We start from the raw sequence: 21,799 nt of genomic DNA on the forward strand, positions 1-21,799 counted from the left end.
AAAATGTTAAAAAAAAAAAAAAAAGATAGGCAGGCTAAACAATCCCAAGGAGACAGTAATGAAACCAAAGGTTGGGGGGAATAGGGGCATGGGAGCGGGGAGGGAAGCGATGAGCAAATAATGGCAGGGGCAGGGGAATGGCAAGGGATCTCAGAGTGATGGTGAAGAGAGGGTCACATCCCTGGTCGGGTTTGAGCAATTAAAGTGTACCCGAGGAATTACCGAGAGGCATTCTGTGATGCTCACCTTGCCCATAGATCGCTGAAGACAACGCGGGTGCGTAAGCAAATGTGGTGAAGAAAGCTGATGATGCCAGCTATCAAAAGATAAGAGTATCTGGGGTCTTAAAGGCTTGAAGGTAAACAAGTGGCCATCTAGCTCAGAAGCAACAAAGCCCACAGGGAAGCACATCAGCCTGTGTAATCATGAGGTGTCGATGGGATCAGGTATCAGGCATCTAAGACCCAGAATAAAACCATACCCAAGGTTTTTGGTTGTTGTTTTGGATTTTTTTTGGGGGGGGGGACATCCAGTGGAGACCCAATGCTCTTCTGTAGACAACTGGACATCCCCTCATAGAGGGGTCACAGGGAAAAGATGAGCCAGTCAGGGTTTGGGAACTTAACGAACATCTAGAATGAGGTTTGTCATCAATCGACATTTCACCTTTTTTGAAACGAGAAAATTGTTTGTACACTTGAGTTTTTCCCATAGTGCTGTCCTTGTAAGCTGTGTTCAACATCACAACAGTTTCTGCGGCATTTTTCCTGAACAGGTAACAAAATTTCACAGCTGCAAGCTGTTCTCTTAAATCAGCCATCACTAAAAAACGAGGTTGAAGCGAAACTTGAGGCTTGAGTTGGTGAGAGCCCATTCACCATTTACCTAATGGACAGGAAGGCTCTACCACATGAGCGTGTTTCAGCTGGCATGGGTTGTCTGCTAACTAGGAATTGGGCTTTTTAGAGAAAGATACCCAAGGTTGAAAGTTGGTGTTTTTGTTTTGTTTTTAACCCTTTGCCACAGAGAATGAGAAGGTAGGGCTTATCTTCTTGTCTACTCCTTCCAAATAGTTGTGTCCACAAGAGCTGTACTTTCCCATTCCACTGCTCTGCCCTCCTGTTACAGCGGAAACCGGGATGGATTGATGTCCAGCTCCTGAACACATGTAAAATTTGTACAAAATATCTTCTATGAAAATGATTTGTAATCTGTAGACTTAATACCTGGGAGATAATCTTTAGATGTAAAATCCCCATCCTTTGGGTTGTGGGTTTTTTGTTTTCTCCGAATAAATCTGATCTTGAAAGTGGAAAAAAAAATTATGAAAAAAATTGACTGTGACCAGAGAGAGCCACCCTAGGCGACGCCATTGGGTGCAATCACTCAGATCAAGTGGCTCGATGCTCACCTCGCTGGGAAAAGTGCATACTATGAAAGCCCCGCCCAGCAGGCTTTTTTCATTTGGGGGTGGGGGGTGTTACCCCCTTGTATGTGTTTACCCATCGTTGAGAGAGGAGGATAAAGGCACAGAGAGTTAAATGAGTGCTAACGGCTCACATGGGAAGTAAGAGGCTCCTAGGGCTCTGCTCTCTGGATCCAAATGCTCTGTTCCAGAATTCGGTCCTCCCAGCAACTACTAGAATGCTCAGGATGCCCGCCAGTATCTCCTAACGAGGCAAACTCCCACACTGCTAGATTTCACTGCCCGTCTTTCAAAATCCATGCAGAGAGGGGGCCCAGCGCCATCCACGGAACCCTGGGCCTGCACTCAGGAGGCGGGACGCAAAGCCCAGTGATCACCCTGCTCTCTGCTCTTCTCGGTCATTTCAGGGCTCCCTGTGCACAGGCACCCTCTGCCTCTCCATCTGAGCTCTTCTCTCAGAAATCTCCTTTAAAATATTTGCTTTCTTAAATATATTTTTGATATCATTTTATATCACCATGTAAATGAAAAGCCAGTATCACTTGATATAGATAACAGAAGCCTCCTAACTATTGATTGACCCGTCACAGACATCCACTAGCAATGCTCTTGGGCCTGTACTCAGCTCCATATCCATGAGCCCAAGAAATCTCTGCACTTTTGCCTCCACCAGTTGACTGTTATGTTAAACAAGAAACAACTAGGTTATGCCATAACCTTAGTAATGCAAGTTATAAGTGTTTCTTGTAATAGCATAATTTAATTTAGCATCATGAAACAACAGTATAAAAATAGTTGTTTCTAAGACAACTGGGTTAAATGCTTTGGAAAGATGTGATTAAGGCAAAGCTCTTTAAAAACTCATGTTAAATTAGGTGTGGATAAGAAAACCCGAAAGGACCTGAGGGAAGGTTGTAAGTACTTCAGGAAACGTGTGCACTCGGATTGCTTAGCAAATCTCGCTTCACTTTCAACAAACTGAAACTGGAAATTGTAGAAGAATGCTTGGGGTGTGGTTTCCATATACAACACCACTGGAAATCCCAGTCAGTCAGCTTCCACCAGAAGAAAAGCTGAGCTGGGTAAAACGTTTCAGAGCAACGATGCCAAAGGGAAAGCCAAACTCACTGCCATCGCATCATGTCAGCTCACTGACGCTACAGGACACCAAAGAGATGTCAGCTCACCGTGACGCTACAGGACACCAAAGAACTGCCCTGGCGCGTGTCCAAGGCTGCAAATCTTTGCAGGAGGAGAAAGCCTGGTCTGTCTCCCATGGAGTAACTAACTGGTGGCTTCAAACTGCCGACTGTGGTTAGCGGCCCAACACATCACCCTCAATGCCTGCCACGGGCTCTTACAGCAGTGAGAGGTAGGTCAAAGTCCTGGGACGCCTGGAGCAAGCGAGTACCAGAACGCTGAGACTGCATTGATTACCTTGCTACTCAGAAGCAAATTCTCCTTGCTCAAAACCCTGAGACTTCACTGGGCAACAAGTCACAAGCCCCTCAAAGGAAGCCACATCAGCTCCATCTCTAAACCACTGTTCCTGTCTCTGGCCAACTGGACAGCCAGCTCCTCTGAAGGGAGCGAGCCACTTGGCTAGGTGTCCTTGGAGTGCTCACCACGGTACTGCTGGCCTGGCCCAAAAGGAGCCCTTAGAGAAAACTGGATGTCTTCTCCTGTTAGAAGACAAAGGAAGGAAGGCTGAGAAGCTCAGAGTTCCACAAACAACGGTAGGAGCCAAAAGGAATCCGAGTCTCCTTCATTTCTGTAGAAATGGCAGTACTGAGAGGCTTGCCTTGGGAGGGGTAGAAACCCTGACGGAGAGAAGAACGTTTAGAGAAAGAAGATGGCCTGAGAGGGAAGAGGAGAAGGAAAATAATTTAAGAAAAAAATTAAAAAGAAGTAGTGGGAGAGGGAGGGAAGGGAAGAAAATAAGTAGGTAGGTAGAAAGATAGACGATAGATGGATAGATAGATAGATAGATAGATAGATAGATAGATAGATAGATAGATAGATAGATAGATAGATAGGTAGGTAGGTAGGCAGGCAGACAGACAGACAGACAGACAGACAGACACAGATAGAAGAAAGATAGAAGAAGGAAACAAACACACAGAGGAAAAGGGTGACATGGGCAGGGCCTGCTGTGTGCCAGGCCAAAAGCTGGTTCTTCCCATGGGCTCTTCATACCCCATGAGCCGGCGCCCCATTCCTCCTCTTAGAGAAGCCCTGGGGCTTCATCAGGACTGCCCAGGGCCCCAGGGAGTAAGAGACTGGTCTCTAGCCCTGGAGCTGCATGGACAAATATGTGCTTTGGATCCTCACACAAGCCAGAATCTACTCCAAACGAAGACTCAGTGCTCTCTGTTTGCTAGGTTTACCTGACATGAGCCTGAGGCTCAGAAATGGAAAGGGTAAAAATGTGCACTGAAAATTCCAGCGATTAACCATAAAACTTTCAGAAATTCAATTATTTTTTATTCAAACCCCTTTTGGGCAATGTATTGAAACAAAACATAAAGGCATGCTGGGCTGAACATCTGTCCCTCTGCCAGGCTCAGAGGAAGCAGGCCTGCCCAATTTCCTAAACACAGAACACGGGCATTCTGGTCTCAGGCAGCAGAGGGAGGAAGTCCTGCCCTCCATGAGGCGAAGGGGAGTGGAGTTCAGCAAGACCCTTGAGGCAGTCCCCTCCTGTCTTGGGATTTAGGTCTAGACTGGTGCCTGGGTTCCAGGAGCCCCATGGATTCCAGCCCCTCCCTGTGTCAGGGGGCCCCTGAGTTCAGCACAAAGGCTCATCCGTGCAGGCTAAAGTGACTAGAGCAATTAATTCAGGGCTTCATCTCTGCCTGTGCCCAACCACCTCCTTCCAACTCTGCCCCAACCGAGGCCAGCCCCAATAAGGTGTGCGGCCACACAAGCAGGCTGAACTTCATCAACAAAAATATTACTTCCACCCCCTGCTGTCCAGTCAGTTCTGACTCACAGTGACCTTGTGCAAGGTCTCTGAGGCTGCCCATCTTTACAGGAGCGGACGGACTCATCTCTCTCCCTTGGAACAGCCTGTGAGTTTGATCTAACGGTCTTCCAATGTAATGCTTGCCCAACAGGGTGGTTTTTTTATTTTTAAAAATTTCTGAAAGCATTTGGAATTACTCTTGCATCAGCACTTACCATTGTTAATAGAAATCAAAATAGAAAGGTAAAATCTACCCACAATCAAAGGCATCAAAATTAAACCCCAGGCATCCAATTGAAGGGCTCCCCAAAAAACCTGATGCAATTTGAAAGAATATAATGATACAGCTAGATAATTATATAAATAGGCTTCCAAAAGTTGAGGAGAACATTCCATTATCTTTTTTTTTTAACAATTTTATTGGGGGCTCATACAACTCTTATCACAATCCATACATACATCAATTGTGTCCATTATCTTTTCATTCCATTTGTCCACAAACTTTTTGACAGATATAGATCTATATATCCAGGAAAGGGTACATAAATAAATAGAATATTCATTTTGGAGTTGGAACAGTAGGCTTTAAAATAGCCAATATGTATGAATCCTTACTTCTCCCCAGGTAAGCAGGATATGAACTCACCTCCTGGGGTCCCAGCGAGGAGCGAATGGCTCGGGGAAGTATGTGTAGGAAAGGCCCAAGACAGTGGCAAAGCCATGGCAGAACTCCATGGAGACGCTGAGGGTGACTGCGCCAGCTTCGTGCTGTCGCCCCCACTGCAGAGATGAAGAAAGAGCACACCCCACTCTGAATCTGAGGATACCATACTACGGCAAAGCTAGCCGAGAATGCAGACCCTGGAGGGTACCAAGGACTTGAGATTTGGCAATCAACAGGCCAACAGAGCCCTTGGGGTCTCTGTGCCAAGGGCATTCGCTAAAAGAGAAATGAATAAAAGGAAAAGTAGTTTGAAAGCAAGAGGAAACATAAAAGTAACATTATTGGGAAAAACAAATACAAAACCTAAAACACCGAATGGTGTCAATGTTGTAATAATAATTTTCTCAAATTATGTACATCTGGGAAAGGCGGCCAGGGGCCTGGAAAAAAAAAAACACACTTTCATTTGATGCCATGGGTTTTAATTTTGATGCCTTTAGTTATGGGTAGATTTTTACCATTCGATTTCTGTTAACAATGATAAATGCCAATGCAATAGTAATTTGAAATGCTTTCAGAGATTTTTTTTTAAATCACAAAGAAAAACAATAAAAGATTCTAACTACCTCAAACTTAGAAACTTCCATATGCAAACATTTAAAAGGAACTAAGATGGAAAGGAAAGACTAGCATACGGCAGAGACTTATCTGTAATAAGCATGCTGTCATCATTGAAGTGCCATCGAGTCAGAACATGATAGGACAGGGTTAATAGTACTAACTCATAACATATACCTTAAAATCAGAAAAAAAGGCATTAAGATCTCAAGAGGAAGTAGACAAAATGTATGAGCATAATTCATACACACAAACACACACCAAAAAGCACCACTGATTAATAAACTTCAGGGGAAAATGCCCAATCCCACCACCAACTGCTCCAATAAGGACTGTATTAGAAGTTCCTCAATCCACTCATCCACTGCCATCGAGTCCACAGTGACTCTAGATAGGGTTTCTGGGGCTTTGTAAATCAGACAACCTCATCTTTCTCCCAAGGAGTGGCTAGTGGGTTTGAACCGTGGGCCTTGCAGTTAGCAGTCCAACATTGACCATCACCAGGATTCCTTAGAAGGTCCAAGGTAGAGTGCGAGAGAAAATAAGTAACACAACTCAAAATCAAAAAAGAGACTGAGCTTACTGGTCAGATAGAGGGGGGTGGGACCCCCAAACTATGGCCCTTAGTCATCCTTCAGTTCTGGAACTGGACTCACCCCCATGTTAGAATCATTAACCATTTTAAGATCCAAAGGGCAGCATCATCGGAGGAAATGTTAAGAGGGTTAGGAAAGAAGAAGTGAAGCCAGAAAACACTGCGAGGAGGTGGGATAAGAGATGGTATATTAAAGGGATTGCAATCAGAATGTATCCAACTCATGATCTGCTCTGTAAACCTTCACCTAATCCACAACAAAGAGGTTAAAAAAATGAATAAAAAGATATGCATGAAATAAACCAAAAACAGCTGCTCTCATGCAGAAATCAATTTTCAGATGGTCTTCACTTTCTTTCATCTACTTTTCTGTATTTTCCAAATCTTTAAGTTATTCTTTTGATTGAAAAAAAAAGAAAAAGCATTTTACATTTTAAATACTTTCGAGTATCCATTTTCCCTTCTCTAGACAGGTCTTCATTACGGGCCAGCACTTAGAGGGCTCGCTCAACCAAGGGCCATACAAAAAGGACATCATCACTGAAACTCATCTGATGTCGATTACTCGGCCAGCTGATGGCATCAGGCCCTAGGCCACCAAGTACAACCCAACGGGCAGAGAATCATCGCTTTTGTCCTTTATCTGAATCCTGGTGGTGCAGTGGGTTAAGTGTTGAGCTCCTAACAGCAAGGCAGTGATTCAAACCTATCAAGAGTGGCAATTTACGGAATCTTGCTGAGCATTCTACTCTGTGCTATCAGGCTGCTGTGGGTGAGCGTCACCTCCCTGGTCCTGTATCTGACAGGAGGTGGGGAGTTATGCATGAGGAAAGGAAGGGCTCTGCAGGCCCCATCCGTGGCCAGTTTTCTCTGGATATGTGATATCATCCATAAATAGTCATTTAAACATACAGGGATTTCCTTAAATTTATTTGAAAGTGTTAGTATTTATTTATCCCTAAATCAAATCCCAATGTTAACGAGTTGATTCTGACTCATAATGACCCCACAGGACAGAGAGACAGGGAGCCCTGATGGCATAGTGACTATGCATTGGGCTGCGAGCTACAAGGCCCACAGTTCGAAACCACCAGCTGCTTCTTGAAAGACGGGCTTTCTACTCCCATAAACAGTCTCGGAAAGTCACGTGGGACTCACAGGGGCAGTTCTATCCTGTCCTATAAAGTCACTAGGAGTCAATGTTGACTTGAACTGGTCTCTAGGGTTTCCACGGCTATAAATCTATATGCTAGTTGACTTTGTCATCTTTCTCCCACGGAGTAACAGGTAGGTTCGAACCACCAATCTTTCAGTTAGCAGTTCAATGCTTAACCCTATTCTTAAAAAAAACAAACTCACTGCCATCGAGGGGATTCTAACTCGAAGCACAGAGGAGTGCTCCCTAGGATGTCCGAGTCTATGAATCTTTTCAGGGCAAAAAGCCTCATCGCCTGCCCTCAGAGCACCTGGGAGGTTCCCACTGCCGACCCTTCCATTCTTGACCCAACAAGCCAACCCACTGTGGCACCCCCTAAGAGCGCCTTTAGTCGTATCCAGAGCTGCCTTAACTCGCCCAAATGTCCCACGTATACAGCCAATAAAAGTCACATTGTATGGGTTTTTTCAAGCAGAAGTCAAAAGGACCTGTTCTACCCTGACAAGTAAATAAAACAGCAGGGAGATCAAATAACTCACTAAAAAGAAGATATAATTTTTTATCTTCCTTTTTACAGTCTCATATCCACTTCCGTTGAGAATAACGAAGTCTGAATTCTTATGCAACACTTATCTAAATGTGTCGATTTTATCGGATTGATGAATTTTGCTAACAAAAGGCAGTGCTAGGAAATCTTTTATGACATATTTGGCCCATTCACAGGGCTGGGGCTTTAATTTAGCCAACTTGAGAATTCTGAGGGAGAGCTGCAGGTGTTGGGGCTGGAAAAAAAATCATAAATGGCAAAGCATATCAATCTTTATGACGGGGAAACAAAAACACTTTCTACTGCGTGCCCTCCACAGACAGGCTCGAAGGAGAAGTGGCAGTAGCAGGATATTGTCTGGGGCTGCATAGCAAAGAGGAAGTAGCGCTGTCGCCCAGTGACCGCTATTTAGTATTGATCAAAAGGGACTGGCCCGGAAAGGGACAGAGACAGTGATAAAACAATAAGGTTTGCCAGCTCTGTGTACTCAACAAGGACACGTTCTCACTTTCTGGACAACATCAGAATTAGTTACTCCCGTGGCTGCCTGTAGAGCCAGGTGGCTTTTCTGTCCCATTGTCCCCATGCCCCTCTAACTGGCCCTACCCCCTGCCCAGCAGCGCTGCTACCTTTCTGCCCCCATAGACCTCTCCTCACAGAATATTCTCTGATTGTCACCACAGCCAAATGTTCAACAAGACCACTTGGTTCTATTTGTTAATGAGTCCCCCAAGTCACCTTCTCCGCTCCTTCCCTGCCTTCACTCAGAATCACACCTTCTCTCCCAGGAAAACTCTCCATCTTCCTTCTGTCTCCTGGATTCTTCAGTCAACTACAGTCCGGCTATGACCAGCAGCCTAGATGGGAACAACTGATCTAGCAGCTCACTACACAAAATTCTTTAATGGCTCTCTACTTCCCAAAGACAAAACTGTGAACCCCTAGCCTTTTCTACTCTTGTATCAAGCAACAACAATCAACTGTCCAACTACCCATCCTTCAGTCCGTCCATCCATCCACCCATCAATCCAATTGCATAAGTTACTCTGTCAGAAACAGGCAGTTGTCTACCAAAATTCAACTTTCCCTTTTGGTCATCAGGTAACAGATAGGCAGGTGAGTGGAGAGCGCAAGTCCTATCTCCCTAGTGCCTGGGTACGGCCAGTATAATCACATGTGATCAAGTTCTCATAGACAGAATACAACGGAAAACACTGGGCGCACCCTCTCCACGTGCCATCCCCCTCCTCTGCGCTAAGACACAGGAGTGCCTCTGAGCAGCTCGGACCAACAGACAAGGACAACACTCAAGGGCTAGAGGGGCACTGAAATGGGAGCCACCTGCGTGCTGGACAGTGTGTATGGCAAAACTACCCTCGATAACCGGCCTACTTCCCTTAAAACGTCACCGAATGCGAGAGATGTGCTCGGGTTCTTTGTACAACACTTTAAATGTCACGTAGCCTTTGCCCTACGTAGTACAAACCTTAATCTGAGCAAGTACCATTTCCTAGGTCCTGAGCAGATATCTACCTGGCCAATAAAAGGAAGCACTTGTCCTCCAATCGTTTTAAAAATGTAAACATGTTTCTCAACCATAAACGTACTTGGTCTTCTCTAGGGTCTTCTGCATCTTTTTCGTCATTTTATCAATTGCCGCCTGTCTCTTCCCCTCAGCCAAGAGGTCTATTTTGTTCAAGACCACGAGCAGCTTCTGGCAGGCGATCTGCCCAATCACCAGGCACTCTGCTGACTGGGTCTGCATCCCCTTGGTCACATCGATGACCAGCATCATTAGATCAATGATCTGGGCTCCTGGGATAAAGGAAAAGATGGTTAGATGCATAAGGAGGCGATGGGGCTCTACAGGAAGTTTCCCAGGGTCCCAGGCGAAGCAACACCAGTGTGAGCATAGTGCTGAGGTCAGAGCAAGCACACACAACACACTGAATTCCCCTCCCCACGGTGAGCAACTACCCCATTCTGAGATGAGGAAACAGAGGCCCACCAAAGGCAGATGAGGGTTCAGGGTCACACAGCTAATACACGGGGGCTTCAAAAAGTTCATGGAAAAGTGGAATTAAAAGATAATAGAATTTTCCCATAAATTTTTGGAGCCCCCTCATATGCAGCAGCATTGGGTATGGGTGTAGGTTTGTCTGACTCCAAAGCCCACACAGTGAGAATGCCCAAACAGGGAGAGGCTTGGTGCTTTATGCTGGGCTTGGCATATCCCTGGGTACCTGCCTTTGCCAAGAAAGCTGATGAATGGCTGAAGGAGGACAGGGGCTGTAGGGACAGGCTCCTACGTCTGCTCCTCAGAACACCTGTAGTTTCCCTGGGATCACCTCACGGAGGGCTGGATTATGTCCACTCACTTCTTTTGTCCTTCCTGCTCTGCCTGGTTAGGGGCTCCTGCTCTTAGTGTGAGGTTGGACACATCCAAGGTTCAGATACATAAGCGCTGGGCTCCAGGCTGTGAGTGTGGCCACTTGCTTCAAGAGCAAGAAGGCCAATCAATTACAGAGAAGTCAATGAAGAGAAACTATCAAAGTCATGCTGGGAAGACGAACAGTAGCCAGTGACATCCCTTTGTCCTTTTCAATGGGATTCATAGTAGTTGCATCCAAAATAGGGTGTTATTTTGGGGTCTAAAGAATATGGAAACTCTTTTGTCATTGAAATTAATGGCAGTTATATTTTCGATTTACAAGAATTTGCCCTAAGAAGGCAAATCACAATCCTTGGCAAAGAGAGGAAGACTGTTCTGTAAATGATTCTCATGCCCCAACCCCACAGGGGGGATGAAAGGGGGCAGAGGAGAGTGAGGGGTTTACTTGTTGGCACATTTACTATATATCCAGGGCATCTCACGTACCCTTCAGTCTGCCCCCAGGGAAAACTATGACGTTAGGGCTTCAGATAAAGAAATGAAAGACACTGGGTCACTGACTCAAGGTCCTACAGCCAACTGGCACTAAGGAAACTAGAGACAGGGTCCCTGATCTCAAGGCTGAAGGCTTCTTTCCCGGTCCCTGCTCACTGCTAAAGCTCCTCTGGACTCTCCAAGGACAGACAGAAAGTGCCAGTGATTCTGGACAGGCCTAGGAGTGCCCCAACTCTTCTCTTCCGGTGTCCTGTGTTCTGCCTCCCCCAGCTTCCTCATGACCTCCTCTGTCAGCTGAGGCGTGCACAGCAGATGGGGTATCTCTCATGTTGTATCACCAAGCAACAGGGCTAGGTCTCTACTGCATCGGAGGAGGTGGGAAGGGGTGGGGTGAGTGGAGGGCACTGATCTGTCATCTGCATGAACAGACAAATTAAAAGAGAATTGATGTTTTGGTAAAACAAATATGCAAACGTCATTGTCTGGTAGACTCCTCCCTATCTATTGCATTCCCAGCAGCCCTCCTGAACCCAGCTGTCCCCCAGCTCCAGTTTTCAGGGCAATGTCAGGCTTGCATCAGTGGTCCCCTAATGGGCACCCCAAGGCTTGTCCACAATTCTAAAATCTGGCCTCCAAAAGGAACTTTCTAAAAACACAAAACTAATTCATATACTGTTGCAAAGAGTTAAATTGGTACAAACCCTATGGAAGCCAATTCAGAAATGGCTATCAAAATGCACCCAATCCCTGGCCCAACCATGTCTGCACACATTGAAATGACCACATAAATGCCCATCAGTAGAGTGTTGGTTGAAAAATAAATATTGCGCCCATGAAACAGAACGTTATGCTATTATATAATGATCTACAAGATAGACTGAAAAGAAAAGAAAAACAAGAGAGAACACTGTGTAAATCATAATTTGTATTAAAAGAGGGAAAAGGCATGTGTGTGTATATCTGAATAAGTATGTGCTTTTATACATGTAAAGTACTTCTGGAGGAATAACAAAGAAACGAAGACCTTTTCGCTGCCTGTTGCAAGAGGAGCAAAGTGCCCGACAGATGGGGGGCAGGTACACTCTTCCACAACTTTTAAATTTAAACAGGGTTATACACATATGTGAATGATTCAGAATATAAACATAACTATAATTTTAAAGACATGAGTAAGTAAATACAAAATAAACTACTTTCTTAGTAGGAAAGCAAATGTGTTGTTTTCATTGTCCTCTGAATAAAACCAGTAGCTTTTTTAACAGACGCTACACACTTACTCTGTGACAAGCACTATGCATGTGAGTGCTTCATTCTCTTATGTGCTCCTCATTGCTCCTTGTTTGCTATTCCTATAAAGAGTTACAGTCCCATAAGCCCACAGGGCCAGTTCTACCCATCCTATAGGGTAGCTATGACTTGGCCTTGCCTCAGTGGCAGTGAGTCTGGTTTTTGTGGCTTGACCCTGTGACCACAGGATGCTCACATCTCCCTGAGGCACTGTGCGCCTGAACCTTACCCATCTCCCATAACTGACCATCTCCCACAACACGCATCACCACAAGCACCCAGCAGGCTGTCACGGGGCTATGAGGCAGAGAGGTTCGAGTCCGAAGGTGGCAAGGAAACACCACGGGACTCCTGGTCCCAGGTGCCACAGACTGGGGAGTCACCTCCACAACAGAATGGTTCCAATGCATAGCTCAGTGTTCTCACACACTGACTGGTGTGCTACAGAATTTCTGTGCAAGGCTGAGTTCACTACTGCATGGGTGACTTACACATTAGTTAAGAGTAGCTGCAACTACCCAGGCCCTCCCTAGAGCCCTAGCACCAGTTCGTCCCCAGCCCATGGTATCACTAACCCCACTTTAAAAGTAAGGAAATGGGACATTTAGCAAAAGCTGCCAACAGCTATAGAGCCAGTGCCCAGTTGAGAGAGGAGCTGAACTCCAGCTCCTCTGTGTGCTCCTAGCCACCAAGCAACCCTGCCTGTCCTGCCTCACTGGGCCCCATGGCCAGCTATCCACCAACTCTACCCCACTCTCCATTATCCATCCAAGAATCAAGGCCACACTCCATGGTAATTCTTGCCCCTTCCTTGTCTTACCTTTGCTCATGCTCCTGGCTCTCCTGGGAACACTTACCCAAACCTCACTCCCAACGGATCCCATCTTAAAAGGCCCACAAATCAAGGGCTGGGTTTATCTTTGTAGGCAGCAGCCAGATTCAGAACCAATTTGGGGCCCAGCTTCATAAACCTTTGATGGACTGAGGAGAGCGGTGTTAGCTCCACGTCCCAACCACCTCGGCTCCACCTCATTCGGCAGGCCTCTGGGCCTTCGCGATAACATTTCATTTCCTATTAGCGTAGCAAAGTCCCCAGGGCTCCATGCCTCCTCCGGGAGGGAGTGACTCAGGTACTTAACATCTGTAGCCCACCTTGCTCTCATTCCTGGTGGGTCACAGGGATAAGAAATGAACCCGACTGCCTCAACGAGAAAGGTAAGTGCCAGTGGGACTCAGACTCTCAGGAACCAGGGTCCGACTCGCTTGCAGTCTTAGCCCAGCATCGACAAGCCGCCTTTGTTTGCGAGCCCACAGCTCTGCCTCAAAAGGCCGGCTCTCTGCAGCACAGCCAGTATGAGGGGCCTTGGAAGGAGACTGGAGGTCACTGTAATTTCACTGGCGACACTGAGAACCAGGACCCCGCTGGAAAGCAAGGTCAGCAACAGCCTCCTGCTTAGCAGCAGCTCTCAGTTACCCTTGTCTCTGCATCAGACGTTTGATCAGACGGCAGGAAGTGACAGAGCTGGCCCGTCTTGTCTTTTTCAGAATCCATAGTATTTCCACAGAATGAATCAAACAGTGTCCTTCCCAATTCCCACGAACCCAGGGTAGGAAATTATTCTGAGACTAGAGGGACAGAGTGAGCGAGTGGGTGGGAAACACAAGACAAAAAATTGAGGCTTACAAATGACCCTCTATACTTTTCAATCTATCAGAGCTTTTCATCTAGTTGTACTGACTACAGAATTCTTTAAAGATTTGCAGAATAATTATAACAGGGTTAAAGTTTCTCGGTACTTTCAAATTTTTTAATTTCCAATTCTATAGATCCTATCTTAATAATTTCAAAAATAAAAATAAAAACAAAAACACACAAAGGTCAGCATTTAACAAACTATAAGTTATCTACGAGATATAATGTCCCTTCTGAAACCAATGAGAAAAAAAGTGCATATTCAGGAAAAACAACGTTTCAGCAGAAACTGAAAATAAAAGTAAATATTTAACAACTGTGGTTTTTATTGTTGTTGTTTTTAATCCAAAGTTTAGGTCATTCTATGGAGAGGAAATGACATTAGATTTAAAATAGAGAATTGTTTTTTCAATTGTTGACTTGTGAAATTGCCAATAAGTAACATAAATATATTGCTATCATCAATAGAAAGCAGTAGTGGCAATTTATAGGCTGCTATGAAAACTTCCAGGAACCTGGAAGTCACCAGCCACTCTGGAAGAAAGACGAGGCTTTCCCCTGCCATAAAAGGGCTCAGTTCACTCAGAGCTCACGGCCACCGAGACGACGCTGCCTCGGAATGACGCCCCATGGGTTTCCCAGACTGTACGTAAACCACAAGGGCTCCTTAAAGAGTGACAGTCTCAGAAACCCCCAGGGCAGTTCTACCCTGTCCTATAGGGTCGCTACGAGGCAGGTTTTGGTTATTAAGACTACCAAGGAGCACTGATGGTACTACGGTGGTTACGCACTGAGCTACTAACCAAAAGGTCCGTAGCTGGAACCTACCAGGCTGCTTGAGAAAAACGTGGAAGCTGAGGCACAAAGATGCCAGCCTGGAAAACCCTGTGCGTGGTTCTACTCTGTTCTATAGCATGGCGACAAGTCAGAACCAACTGGACTTGGTTTTGTTTTTTATTATCATCGCTATTTGCCAACTGTATTAGTTCTCTTTGTGCCTCAGTTTGCTGTCTGTTATAATAAGGATGGTGATAATGCCAACCTCAGTGGATTGTTATGAAGATTAAATGAGATAATATAGGTCAAATATTTAGAACAGCACTCGGAAGTTATGAAATCTTCAATAACGCCAGTTTCTTTGATGAGTTTTACTCCTCCAATTACTACTGTGACATGTACTGTAGCGTTCTATGTACCTTCCTCTCCTTTCAACCACCGCGGAACCACAACTCTGCCACATGGGTAGGATTCCCAGTTCCAGACAAGAAAACAAAGGCTCAGAGAGGTGAGGTAATCAACTCAAAGTCAAGGAACAGGGATTCCGAAATTTAAACTCAGTCCTACTGACTTCTTTCAGATGCATCTCTAAGCAGCAAGACCCTATTTCCAGAGTTAATATTTATAACCATCAATCTGTATGTGGGTGAGAAAAGTCCCACGCCAGCTAGCCCCTGCCGCCTTCATTCCCAGTGAGTGCTAAAGCAGGTTTCAGAACACGGCTGTCACGTCTGGCTGCTGTCGGTCTTAGTGTTCTTGCCCCAATGTCCACCGTAGAGGAAGAGATCACAGAGTAGCTGTCTCCTTCCCTAGGATTCACAGGTACCCAGAAGTCCTTTGTGATAATGGCCTGGGTCCATGATCCACAAGGCAGAGGGAGAGTACTGACAGCAGCTTGGAGCCAGTACTAACCAAACCTCCCTCGCCCCTCACCACTCCCACAAGGTGCCATCGCTGGGCCCTTGATAGACACTGCCTAGGGGAGTATGTATGTCACTGGGAACTGCTGTAACCCAGACTGCAAAGGGGACTCTGCCTCAAGCCTCCTCACCAGCAGGGACCTCTGAACAGTAGCGCCTGGTCAGGCAGGTCTGGACATTGCCTATGTCATCAAGGTCCATAATCCACGAAACTCAGCTCCCTGCTCCTTAGGAAAAAGACGGGCCACAGCAAACATTGCAGATGAGCAGGTTTCCGCTGTCAGGGCTGCAAGTACAGGGTGGAAGTGGAGGAGACCCAGCTCCCAGCCGGACCAGAGGGCTGCTCAGCGACCAGGTCCAACAGAAGCAGATCCAATCCAGGTAGCAACCTGTAAGCCTGGGAGCTGGGTTTGTGCCAACCGTGCACTGGGACATCACACAGGTGTCGGCAAGCTGACAAAGGAGCAGCAAGGTCTAGAGCAGGCACTGTTTAAGCCCGCCCCATGCTTGTGTCAACACTTAAGAGATGAAACATGAAAATCTCCACACGCCAGCACGCATGGCACACTGGGCCTTGAGAGGAGCTGGGCAGTCCCATATCCACCCTGGTGCCCTTACAGTCCCCTGCGGAACCTGGCTCTCCCCATGCGCATGTGCCTTCGGCCCTACGTGACTAGCCCTACACTCACTACAAGCCCAGAGGGGAGACTCTACCTCCTATCTTAACAGACAGGTGGTTCAGAAAGTCTGCTTCTTTATGCCAGAGCCCTGCATTCCTGCTTTCCAGGAAGGGCCAAGGCCTCTTGGGGAGCAGGTGGGAAAGCCCTGAGGTTGGGAAGAGGAAGAGGAGCAGACAGCACAAGGACCAACTGCTTGGGTCTCAGACCCATCCTGACACAGAGTGCTGGCCCTCCACGAGGGACAAAAGGGGTCACAAAGTAGCCGGGCACTGCAATGGAGGAATAGAGAAGCAACAAAGAGAGCAAAGGCAGAGTCCCCAAAAGAGATTCAGGAAAAAAGGAAACAACACAACTCACGGGGCTACTGTGAGGACCTGACAGAGGACCAGCCCACTGCTGTTAAAAGCTTCCTGCTTCCACGGGGTCGCTGTCTTCACATACATGACGCACTGCCCCCAGGGTCAGCCTGTCCTAGGTTGTTAGTCCCAGACTAGAAATCTCTACAAAGAGACTCAAAATCATATAAACATTTAATAAGTGATCAAAGCAGCTTTTCAAATCAACATAAAGAGGAATCCGTTGTGGCACTGACGGACAATAAATAGTAGACATCTAGATTTTAAAATTTTGGATCCCCTACTTTACACTTTATACAGAAATAAACTCCAAATGAATTTATTTGAAAAAGCTAATATTAAAAAAAAGTACTAGAAGATGTGAGAATTTTTTATCATGGCCTTAAAAGTAAAAAATTAGTTATGTAAGATACAAAACCCTGAAACACATAAAAGAGGAAGAAGAAAAAGAGACTGACAAATTCAACAAAGAGAAATCAAACATTTCTTTATGGAAAAGAATTATGAAAAAGTCCAGTGATTGGGAAAAGAAGTTTAAAAAGCATGCTACTGACAAAGGACAATTTTCCTCAATAACTAATCTTGTTCATTTTTTTAAAAAATAATAGGATTAACTATAAGATTTATTATTTTTTTAAATGCATTCAACAATTCACACTCACACACCACACTGACTGGGCAACTCCCACAATGCCAAGGTGGTGTTTGGCACATGTTAGTCATCAAAATGGACACCAACCCCGTCCTGGGGAACTTACAAGCAAAATTACAGTCAACAATGAGCACCCTGAGGGAGGGTCATAGTCTGGCAGAAGATGGTGGGTGTCCAGGGGGAACCAGACAGGAGAAGGCAGCCCGGGAATGTGGGGCGGGCAGTTGGGCCGGGCCTTGTGGAGAAGGTGATATTTGAGCAGAGACTCTGAGGAAAGGGAGTGAGCATGATGTCGACAAGAGCATTCCAGGCAGAGAGGACAGGCAAGGCAAAGACCCTGAGGGGTCTCTGAGGAACCACAAAGGGAGGGGGGGGGGCGGGGGGCTCTCAGAGAACAAAAATACAGACAACTCAAACACACAAGAAGCTGTTGCCTCACCAATGACAAGAAAAAATCCAGATTAAAAGCACACTGAGATGTTATTTTGTTCACCTATCAGATTGACAAAATCATTCTGATCTCAGTAAAATGTAGCTAGCATGAAGTCAGCATTTACACAGACGGACCCTAAGGCTCAGGCCGGAAGGCCCCTCCTGACAGCCCTGCACTGCTGTCCCACATTAGAGGGGAAGCCACAGAACTAGGAGGAGGGGAGAATCCAGGCAAGGCCATGTGCTGCCAGAGCCCACGTTCTAGCCCAGGGCAACCCTGTCCACTGCTGAGGGGAGCAGCTGCTGGCAAAAGTCACACACGCAGCGAGTGACCCAGCAGCATGCCCACATGCAAAATAAGGCACACAGAGGCGTCCAGTGCCATACTATCAGCAAAACCAAGAAGTCAGGGCCAAGCTACCTGTCCACCTGCAGGGAAGTAGGTAAGGAAATCACGGATAGCCACCAAACAGTATTACTACACGGTGCTTAGAAATACAATGTAGCTCTATAGTCCCTAAAGTAGAGCCCTTGACAAATGAACTCTTTTTTCCAGTGAATTTTTTAAAATTCTTTTTATTGGGGTCTCTTACAGCTTTAAAAAAAAAAACTTTTATTGGGGCTCTTGCATCCCTTATCACAATCCATACATTCCTCCAGTGTGTCAAGCACATTTGCACAGATGCCACCGTCACCACTTTCAAAGAATTCTCTTCCCACTTGAGCCCGATATCAGCTCCCCATTTCTTCCCCCTCCCTCACAAACCCTTGATAAGTTATAATTATTTTTTCCATATCTTACATTCTCCTCTGTCACCCCTCCCCCACTTTTCTGTTATTCATCCCCCTGGGAGGGGTTTCTAGTTTGATCCTGGTAATCGATTCTCCCTTTTCCCCCCAACCTCCCCTAATCCTCCTGGTATCTCTACTCTCCTTGTTGGCCCTGGACAAATGAACTCTTACACTGTTTTGTAAAAGATTTTGCAGTTGGAAGTTTATGCTTAGAAGCACTGCTTGTCTTGGGAATTTTCAGAAGACACGGGCCCCCAGGGTTGGTCTGCTCTGGGAAGTAACCATGTTAAGCAGGAAAAGCCACCTTTCACTGTGTACCTTTCCGAATTTTAAATAAAAAGAGGGCTGGAAAACTAGTATCATTTGTCATAAGTAAAAAGTTAAAAAAAGTCTAACAAAAATACCAAATGGGTATCTAAATTGTAGCAGCTGCTGCTGCTGCTGCTGCTGCTGCAGGCTCTCGGCTCTCGAGATCCTGGCGCCGCACAGCACATTCGGAGGGTGCGGAGAAGACTGAAGAGGAGCACCCTTCTCCCCACAGTCGACACCACTTAATGCCCTGTCTGTGCCCTACGAGACCTTTTCGGAGATCACTCTAGGTATACCCTTCTGCCGTTATACAACTGTCAAAAAGAGCCTGGATTTGATCCTATGAGCTGTTATTCCCAAAGGGGATTGCATCTGCTATGTAAATAAGCATGCCGTTTTATCTAGTTTTGATCATAAGGGCAGTTTATCAATGAATTGTCACCCTTGCTCAAGACCAGTGTAGAAACCACAGAAGTGTGTTCACACCACAGTCCACAATAATCAGGATTGCTAGAGCTCTCCCAGGTGTGAAGAAGATCAGAAATGACAGCTAAAGGACAAAGGATATGTAGGAATTCTCTGTAACTCTGACTACTTTCCTGTAAATTTGATATTCCCAAGTCAATTTTTTTTAAGTTTTTTTTCAGAAAGATGGGGGAAAAAGGAATTCCTATTTGTTGCGTATTTAAGTATACCATGTTCTTTAAAAAAAAAAAAAAAAGAATGCACCAGGTATATGACAACAGTTCATACAGGGAGGTTTCACACTTCACAGATGAAGAAACTGGACCGGCACCTAGAGCTGTGTGTTGCGGCCTGGGAAGAGCAAGTTAGGAGGTACTGCAGTTCTGAGGTTGGGATCAGACATTCCCCATCTAATGGAAGCATGACAGCGCTCAGGTAGATCCGAAAAAGAATCTCCTTCTAGGGGGCTGGGGAAGATGTGGGTGGAGAAGTGGAGACATGACGGAAGAGCTGGTGTCTGGGGGCTTCAGACTTTGTACTTGTTTCAGGGAGGGTGTACGCATGTAACCCGGGTTACCCACCATGCACTACCCAATTTCGAGCATGCCCTTGTTCTATGAGGGGCCTTTACAAGTTCAAGGAAAAACAGAATGAAAAGACAATGGAGTTTTCCATCTCATATTTAAATCAGCTCTTTTTTGAGGGCGGGCGGGGTGGGGGTGGGAGTGGAGAGAGGACATACTCAAATGCATTTCTGTTAAAAAAGACTTTGTTGTGTGCCCGTTCAGTGGATTGGGACAGAGTAGAATTGCCCATAGACTTCCGAGGTTGACGTCTTTACAGGACCAGGTCACCCGTCTTTTTACCCCTGGGGGAGCTAGTGGGTTCAAACCACCACCCTTTCTTTCAGTCAGAACCCGGTCGTCTTAACTACTGAGTCACTCAGGGCCTCCGCAGCCAGTGATTGAATGTTTCGTTCTGAGACCTCAAGGAGTTTGAAGCCTACTTTCTCTTTGCTAAAAGGGATCATCAAGAGTTAGCAAAAGGCATAAGGGGGAAGGGATTGGTCGAGAACTAAACAGGAATATGATGCTGTAGCCAGAACGACCCAGCTCATCTTCTTACTGGCTCACCCTGAGGAAATGTTGGGTGCCCACCACCTCACACTCCCTCTGGGCAGGCAGGCAGCATGGAGAGTGGGGTCCCGCATGCTCCAGTAGGGCCCCAGGGCTGGCTGGCACACCCTTTCCCGATGGAGCAGCAAAGAGCTGGACCACAGTGGCCCCCAGCTAACCCAGGGGGGTGGCCTCCCTGTGTGCCGCTTGAAGCTACTGTGTCATCATCTATCTGGGTAATCTTTTTAGCTGACTTCGCACAACACTGCAACCCCTGTTCTCGAGCAGTGGAAAGGAGCAGAAAATGGAATTTGAAATGTAGAAATAAAATAAGTGTGGGCCATGAGCTATAATTTGATTTCATGCTTTACAAGGAAATGAAAGAGGACTTCCTTAAAATGTACTTTTCCTGTTCTCTCCCCTCTCCCCTCTTTGCTCCCCCCCGCCTTTTTAACCATTTTAGGATTTCCTCTAGCACCCAAGAGAAAATAGGATTGTGGAAATGTTCAGTTCTCAAGTGTCGCTGGCACTCAGGGGCAGGCTCAATGCTAATGTGAACTTCCCATTCTGGGCAAGAGGAAATTCTTCAATTAATAAACCGGCTGTGCCGAGGCCGGTCTTTAAGGCTTAATCAATTTCATCTGTGCTTAGGATAAAAAGACTGACTATTCTACTTTTTTCTCCCTCCCCCCTCGTTTTCCTTCTTTAAAAAAAATAATAAAATGAATGTTTTATTTTAAATTCTTTGAGGTTCGTATCTCCTGTTTCAGGAAATATTGTCTATTTCATGCAGTGAATATGAACACCACCACCACCACCCCTTTTTTTTCTTTTGCTAAGAAATTTTATTCAAGAATAACTAAATTATCCTCTGCCCTCATATACTATAACAGCCTGGAAGATGATACAAATAATACAGAATTTTGGCAGACACCTTGAGGGATGGAGGGGGAGGGAAACAGAAAGACAAATCACCAAATATGGATGCAAGAAACTCCTCTCACGCACAAAATGAGGAGGTGGACCTAGGCATGTGAGTCGTGCCAGCCTAGGCGAGCATCCAGTCGGTGTGGTCCAGACCCAGACTTCCCAGGGAAGGGGGCCCACACTTGGGCCACCCTGTCACTCACAGCTCCACAATGCCTACTTCCGCCAGGAGCTGGCACAAAAGCCAACTTCGATCCTCAACATTAACACAGGGAGTAGCCCCAAACATCACCACCCTTGCAAGGAGTAAACACTCAACCTGCTGGCTGGCCAGGGATAGCAGGGCGGGAGAGAAAAGAAGCCACTTCTTCACGGCTGGTCACCTGACCCTGGGCACGTCCTCCGCCTCCGGGCTCTGGGGCAGGAGCGCCTAGTTAGGCCCCAGAACTGAGTACAGAGCACAGGCTATGAGGAGGACCAACACGAGTTTGAATCCTTGCTCCACCATTAGCGCTGCTTATTCTAGCTCTACTAGG

The 21,799-nt window shown here is 46.1% G+C and overlaps 1 protein-coding gene across 1 annotated transcript in view; it reads right to left on the reverse strand.

The window, feature by feature from the left end:
• The window catches only part of EEFSEC (eukaryotic elongation factor, selenocysteine-tRNA specific), a 315,381-nt gene that overhangs the window by 196,977 nt on the left and 96,605 nt on the right, over positions 1-21,799 (reverse strand). Inside the window, exon 3 of the mRNA XM_030885558.2 lies at positions 9,579-9,786. Within this exon, the coding sequence (XP_030741418.2) occupies positions 9,579-9,786 (208 nt within the window). The remainder of the gene's footprint in view (positions 1-9,578; positions 9,787-21,799) is intronic.

The sequence above is a fragment of the Echinops telfairi genome, unplaced genomic scaffold (genome assembly GCF_000313985.2).
Source record: "Echinops telfairi isolate 266 unplaced genomic scaffold, ASM31398v2 ScPeMD7_31;HRSCAF=116, whole genome shotgun sequence".
Taxonomy (NCBI): domain Eukaryota; kingdom Metazoa; phylum Chordata; class Mammalia; order Afrosoricida; family Tenrecidae; genus Echinops; species Echinops telfairi.